General features: G+C 39.5%; 1 protein-coding gene across 5 annotated transcripts; it reads left to right on the top strand.

The window, feature by feature from the left end:
* The first annotated feature begins 1,463 nt into the window (after positions 1-1,463).
* On the top strand, positions 1,464-6,515 carry LOC148867740 (uncharacterized). Of its 5 annotated transcripts, none has more exons than XM_088975045.1 (10): positions 1,464-1,630; positions 1,732-2,036; positions 3,280-3,807; positions 3,993-4,058; positions 4,148-4,314; positions 4,767-4,923; positions 5,008-5,101; positions 5,198-5,622; positions 5,738-5,842; positions 5,948-6,515. In XM_088975045.1, exons 2-10 carry the CDS (start codon positions 1,905-1,907, stop codon positions 6,248-6,250), a joined length of 1,977 nt encoding a protein of 658 aa, XP_088831171.1. In that variant the 5' UTR covers positions 1,464-1,630; positions 1,732-1,904; the 3' UTR covers positions 6,251-6,515. The 5 variants fall into 5 exon arrangements, with proteins under 5 accessions (XP_088831171.1, XP_088831177.1, XP_088831175.1 ...); XM_088975051.1 differs by having other exon boundaries at positions 1,469-1,630; positions 5,011-5,053; XM_088975049.1 differs by having other exon boundaries at positions 1,492-1,630; positions 5,011-5,101.
* Positions 6,516-7,073: the final 558 nt, after the last annotated feature.

Raw genomic sequence — 7,073 nt, 5'->3', positions numbered from 1 at the left:
CCTTAAAATTGGGGAGGTCAAAGACGAGACCAAATTTAATGTACACAAAATTTATTTTAATGTTGTAGTTACAACGCTTACAGATGCACATTTGAAACATCTATGAGGCGGCGTGTGAGGACTAAGGCCCCATTTGGTTCGCAGGAATAGGGGTTTGGAATTGGAATCAGAATGGGCTATTCCGGTTCCAATTGTTTGGTTGGGCAGAATTGGAATCCCATTTTCATTCATGTTGGAATGGCATTCCCCATTTGAGGAAATGGCCATTCCCTGCCCTTCCCTTGGGAATGAAATCTCATTCCTACTAATTTTAATTCCCATTTTCATTCTTGTTTGAGCCAAACAGATAATGTGAATGGGCCATTCCGATTCTAATTCCAAAGGATTTTGATTCCATTCCTACTACAAACCAAACAGACCCTAAATCAGTTTATTTATTTATTTATTTATTTTTACGCCTGGACTAAATTAGGATTTATCATAAACGGCACAACAGCGGCGAAATTGGATTTGTTTCTCACGAAACCATCATTTCACCATCCTCACCTTTTTGGAGCCATGCATCGGAAATATCTACTTAACAAATAAAACATACAAAAAGACCGTGAGGATCAAATCCGAGTTCCCACTGGTTGAGTGAGAGTGTTGGGATTGGAAGATAAGCGTCATATGAACTAACCAACAGCACATCGGCTCAAACATGAAGAGATAAGAAAATACTGATCCAACGACTGGTCCTTACTCAGCATTCCGAAAACCACTGCTCTAATGCTCTTTAGCAAAAGTACTAGAGAAAGGTGGCAACACAGTTTTGATCCACAAAACAGTAGATTTAGGTGGCAACACAGTTTTGATCCACAAAACAGTAGATTTGACGATGAGGGAGCACAGAGAATTCTCACGACCTTCATAGACAGAATGCTTCCAAGCCACCCTGTTGTTTTCAACTCAACCATCAGAAAAAGAAAAAAAAAACTAAAAAGCAGAGGTGAAAAGAGCAGGGGACTAGGGAGGAGATTGAAAGCAAGGTGCCAAGGTCCCCAACTCAATTCAATTAGTCTCAAACTCAAACTTTTTTGAGAGAAACGAAACCACCCCAGACCGGCAGACCCCAGTTCCCAAAACTAAAAAATTTTCTAAAACACAAACCACGTTTCCCCAAAACCATTGAGAAAAGACATTTCTAGATCCGCATCAATAACCCCCTCTTGAAAATTGAGTGTGAGAGAAAGAACTTCCCGTCCATCAATCCCAATACGAGACCCCATAATTTTATTAAAAAAGACGCTTTCTCTCTCTCTTGAAAACCCACGCCACCAAACTTCAAAACCCCAAACACTCCTCCCATCATTTCCCACAATCCAATGCTCCCACCCTCCATCATTTTCAGTTGGACAATTGAAAAAAAGCAAAAAAACAAATAAGCATAAAGATTAAAATAAGAAAAACAGAAGGAGAAACATGAGATGTTGGTAACCCACACACATTCCCATGCACTCTCTTTCTCTCTCCATCTCTATCTCTCTCAGAGTCTTAACAGTCAGACTCCCATGATTTTACATCACTTCTTATATTCTTCAAGCCTATCCATGTTTGTTTAATTTCCAAGATGGCCATCTTCTTAAGCGTGGTATAGATATTTAATGTATTTATCCATCTTTCTATCAATCTCAATCTCTTCTATATAATATTTATTCACCTCCACTTTCTGTTTCTTGTTTGTTGACACAGTACTTTGGACATGAAAGCGCCTATCTTTTCTTGTCTATGTCTATAGACACTGATACCTGATATTTCACTTGCGCTTGCGCTTGTTCATGTCCTTTCCACTACCTCTTCCTCTTCCTCTTTTTACCTATCGATGGGGGTGTAAGAGTTGATTAAAGCTGAGGTTGTGTAGAGATATGGCGAGTTCTCTGGGAGCTGAAACTGCGAGAAAGGCAATGTGGCTGTATCCTAAGGTTTTAGGCTTCAATCCTTCAGAGAGATGGGGGCACTCTGCTTGCTGTTGTAATGGAGTTGTATACGTTTATGGGGTATGCATAGTGAGAATCCATGAATATCTCTCTGCTTTCTTTCTCCTTAAATGCGTGTCTCTTGGTCTGTCGTCTGTTCTTTCTTTTGGTAGTGTTGATTTTTTTTTTTTGCGTATGGGATGGTTCATGGTTTTACCTGAACAATTACTTTCTGGTTATCCATAGATGCTTTTCCCCCCTTTGTTTCTGCTTATCTATAATTTGCTTTTTTTCCCCTCTTACGTTATTGTATTTATTTAAGTACGGTCTGTAGATGGATCATTTTTGGTTGGTGAGTTGGACTTCTTACGGTCTGTTGCTCTTAAATATAACTCTTGAATCTGTCCTTTTTTTTTTTCTTATTTTCTTAGAGTTGTATAATTGGTAAGTAGTGGCATTCAAATGATCATCTCGTTTATGTTTTGTTTTGTTTCTTATTTTATTTGCTAGTTTTTCTGTTTTGTTACTTCCTTTTCTCTTGATCTTTCTCCTGGCTTCTTCTTTCTGTTTGTTTATCTATTTCTTGCTTTTCTTTGTCCTTTTCTGTTTTGGGAATTCTTTTGCAGCAGTTTTCTACTGGTGTTCAAATTCCATAAAAAATTTTCTTCTCCCTTTTCCAGCAAATATCAATGACTATGAGGGTTAGTTGATCTTTCTTACTTTCTTTTTCTATATGTATTTTATTTAGTTGTATGATTTATTTTTATATTTATTATTTTCCTTGTCTATCGTTTTTGCTATCTCCCCTTACCAATGTGCCGTATCTCTTTCATGGGTATTGTTTTTCTATCCAGGTTTCTGGTCCCTCTCTTGTTGGGGGCCATGAAATGTAGTTTCCTGATCTTTCTGAGTAATTTTCTTTTAATTCTCTGCATTTCTGCTAATCTCTCTCTTTCTTCTGTACTTTTGAAATTCTTTTACCTCTCCTAGATTTCAAACTATTTACCTGCTGTTACCCGCATATTTCTATTTTGTCAATAGTTTCTCCGCAAACCAGAATTCCAAGATACCCCTTCTATACAGGCATTTTGGTAGATATCATGGTCAATGTATTGCAGTCTGTGGATGGTCTGGGAACAAGAATATAAGTTGAATAATTTATATCATTCGAGTTGGTCTGTTTTTTTTTCTGGCAAAGTACCTAGTTAGGATCCTTCTGGAACAGAGAAAATCTAGATCTCCTTCCCAAGAACTAAAAGTTCACCTTTCATTTGCATTCTACATTCTTATTTCTTCTACTGTTTTTTCCTTCTACCTATTTCAGGGATGTTGTGGAGGGCTGCATTTCAGTGATGTTCTCATGCTTGATCTTGAAACAATGGCATGGAGCACCCTTGTAACTACAGGTCAGCAGCCTGGTACCAGAGACAGCCACAGTGCAGTACTTGTGGGGCACAAAATGATAGTTTTAGGGGGTACCAACGGCTCCAAGAAGGTAAACGACCTTCATATATTGGATCTTAGAACGAAAGAATGGACCCAACCCAAATGTGAAGGGACCCCACCTTCCCCTCGTGAGAGTCATACTGCCACAGTCATTGGCGATGACAGACTTGTGATATTTGGCGGTAGTGGAGAAGGGGAAGCGAATTACCTGAATGACTTGCATATTCTTGACCTTAAAACAATGAAGTGGACCTCTCCTAAGGTAAATGGTGATCTTCCTGCCCCAAGGGACAGCCATACTGCAGTTGCAATTGAAAACAAGTTGCTAGTGTATGGCGGTGATTGTGGTGACCGGTATCATGGTGACGTTGATATACTTGAACTGGATACATTGACTTGGTCCAGGGTAATTTTTTTTCGCCCTTTGCTCATTCCATTCTCAGCTTAAAAGTTAATGGACAAGCCTGTTTCTAATGTGTAAATCAACTAATTTGAAATTGCTACAATTAAACTAATTTAAATTCTGATTACATTCCTAGTAGATTATGTTACTTCAGTTTTTAGTGCTCAAAGATACCCAATTTGTTACAGTTAGCAGTTCAGGGGTATTCACCAGGTGTTAGAGCAGGTCATGCAGCTGTAAATATTGGAACAAAGGCAAGGGCAAACTGAAATAACTTTCAAACAATGAGTTAGGAAAGGGAAACCAGACAAACAATCATTCACTGCCTCTGTGATTTTTGCAGGTTTATGTCATTGGTGGTGTTGGAGACAAGCATTACTACAATGATGTTTGGATCCTTGATGTGAATACTTGTTCATGGACTCAGCTTGACACACGGGGCCAGCAACCTCAAGGGAGGTTTTCTCATACAGCCGTAGTTACTGGATCAGATATTGCCATATATGGGGGGTAATGTAGTCTTTTCTTGATATTTTTCTGGCTGGTTATCGGAATTTTGTTTTTGGTGAAGAAAATGCATGGTTATGGATGTGAGGAACCTTTGCCTCCCTGGGAGTATGTAGGTTCGCCACTTCATGGGTCTGGCCAAAGAGATCTTTGAGGTCCAAAATTTGTCTCAATAAATTGTGCTGGCTTGTCCAAATAAAAAATTTTCTTTGATCATCTTTGTTTAATCTTCATTCAAAAGGAGGATATAATAGTATAATACTAAATGTGTTTGATCATTTAATTAATTGGGTTTTTGGAATGATGGTTTTTTGGCAGGGCATACACTTTCCTTCTTTACAATGAGAGTCTAGGAATTGGTTACGATCCTGCTGTTTTGATGGGTGTGCTCCCCCTTAAAAAGAGAGAATTCCTGTCACTGACATTCATATTTCTCTCTTGGTGTAATCTTACAGGTGTGGGGACGATGAACGTCCTCTCAATGAGTTACTCATCTTGCAGCTTGGAGCTGAGCATCCCAATGGCCGCTACAACATTTCCCTGTGCAAGATCTTTGGTAACCACTGGAACCAAGAAAAGAGGAGGTTTCCAAGTGGAGCAGAGAATAATTTGGTAAGTCATGCAGATTGTAACTCCTTCTAGAGACCAATTCCTCTGAGCAAGAACAAAATAAGATGTTTTCTATTTGCTTTTTAGCAGAAATGCATGGTCATTGGGAATGATGGGGAACAGAAGCGAAGAGGTAACGAACTGGAATCAGAGCGGAGCCAGTTTCTTCTATGTAGTTTAGGTTGGTCTTTAATTTGTTAATTGATTGCTGCAGCAGCTTGCTCATGACTGTGGAAGTACAAGAACATGACTATTTCATTTTCATTTTGATTTTCAGATAACTTGCATTCAAAGAAGAGAAGAAGTGGTGATTCGAGAACATGGGATGTTGAATCAGAACAGGAAGAACATTCTCTTTCACTGTCCCAGCACTCATCGCCGTCCCAATCTGATCAAGAGCAGACTCCAGTTCAGAAACTCACTTCCTCAGCTACCAACTCTACTGTGAAGCCACACCCCTTTGGTTTGTTTAAGAAGCAAGATCAGAGGCCTATGAATTGTCAATCTAGTAATATTGGTGACAATGACATGGATCAGAAAAGTTACATCCAGAGGGCCCAGAATTTTCATTTCATTGGTGAACATCAAAGGCACCCAACTTCAGCAGGTTCGGAACATTGTGTTCACTTCTCCTGTAATGGAAAGCAAGAAATGCATTACTTAACAACTGAACAGAAGCTCCCTGGGGCAATTCATTCCTTGGTAAGCATTTAGAGGAAGGTTTTTATGAGTAAAATATCCGGTGTGAAGTCTTTATTAGACCAGTTCTAGTTAATTAATCTTATACGTTGCGCTTCCATTTTTTTCCTTTCGACAGATTGGAGCTGAAGTTAGAGGTACAGTTGATGGAGCTTTTGATTCAGGATACCTAATGACAGCAAATGTCAATGGCAAGATCTTGAGAGGGGTGTTATTTGCTCCTGTAAGTTTTTAATGAGAAATGGGTAGTCAAGAGTAGAAGCCCAGAAGTGTTTGCCATACTTTAAGGCCTTGTTTTGATATTAGTGATTTCAATTTGGTGAATCAGGGACCTGGGGTTGCCTCAAGAGTAGCTGCTGCTCACCAGAATCTGACATGTCTAACTAGTCCAATTGCTGTTTCACAATCACAGGCACATCCAAGTTCAAGTTTCACAGGACCTGCATATTCTAGACCTCATCAACCAATTAAATTTATGATGCCAGAAACAAGCCATCATCCAAATCCAATTCAGCCATCGTCTTCTGTTAGGGCCAACTCATCCTTTTCTGGGGTTTCAAGTCTTAAGAATGATCTTCAAGGCGTAGTTCTAACACTTGGTGGGCCTGGCAGTGGTCCTGGTAGCTCGTAGCAGGATTCACAGATGCAGAGATGCAGAGGAGAAGATTGATTTAGACAGGGACTCTTGGTTCTTTTTCACCCTCCGGATGTAAATCTTGAATAATAAGAAAAAGAAGAGTTTTTGAATTGAGGGCCTTGGGGTTTGGGCGTCTGGGGTGGGGTGAGGTTGCTGTTGTGAGGTCAGATGTATTGACGAGAAAGGCCATCTCCATGTATGACATCCACATCTCTTGACATGTATCAATCATTTCATCCAAAAAAGTTTGTTAGATTAATTTTATTTTTTACTGTTAAATAGTTGTTGGATTTTGTTAAACAACAAAAACCCTTCTCTCTCTCTCTCTCTCTCTCTTATAGGGATCACATTCATAATAGACTGCCTCTTTGCTTGTCAAACAGTCTTCAAAAGGTGACAGCTCATAACACTGTGTCTGAGTATGGACGAAAATTAAGTCCTGCACAAAGCCATATGAATGGATTGGATGGTCACAGTCTTCTGATTGGCTTGAAACTTTGCTAAGAGAAAGGAAACCCATCTCCTATTCTCTTTGATAACTGTCCCTAAACGCGACAAGCTTAAGCCCCAACCCAAGGAAAAAATAAAACAGAACAAAGAAGATCATTACTCCACCTCGCCATTCACCAGTTTGTGACCTTGATCAATCCTCGTTACAGGCCAAGCTTTGGCTTTTTCGTTATGCCCCATTTTGGTTTCACCTATTTGGGCAAATAAATTCATCTGGGCAAAGTGTTTCTTAGGCAAAAGTTGCAATTCGTGTTAGTATTTGTGTGCACTTTTACTTATCCGAGTAAAAGAGTGGTGGAGAGGGAGA

This window comes from Nelumbo lutea, chromosome 3 (genome assembly GCF_056320005.1).
Source record: "Nelumbo lutea isolate HS-2025 chromosome 3, American lotus-T2T, whole genome shotgun sequence".
Taxonomy (NCBI): domain Eukaryota; kingdom Viridiplantae; phylum Streptophyta; class Magnoliopsida; order Proteales; family Nelumbonaceae; genus Nelumbo; species Nelumbo lutea.
The sequence above is the reverse complement of the archived record's forward strand: the minus strand, read 5'-3'. Positions and strand labels throughout refer to the sequence as shown.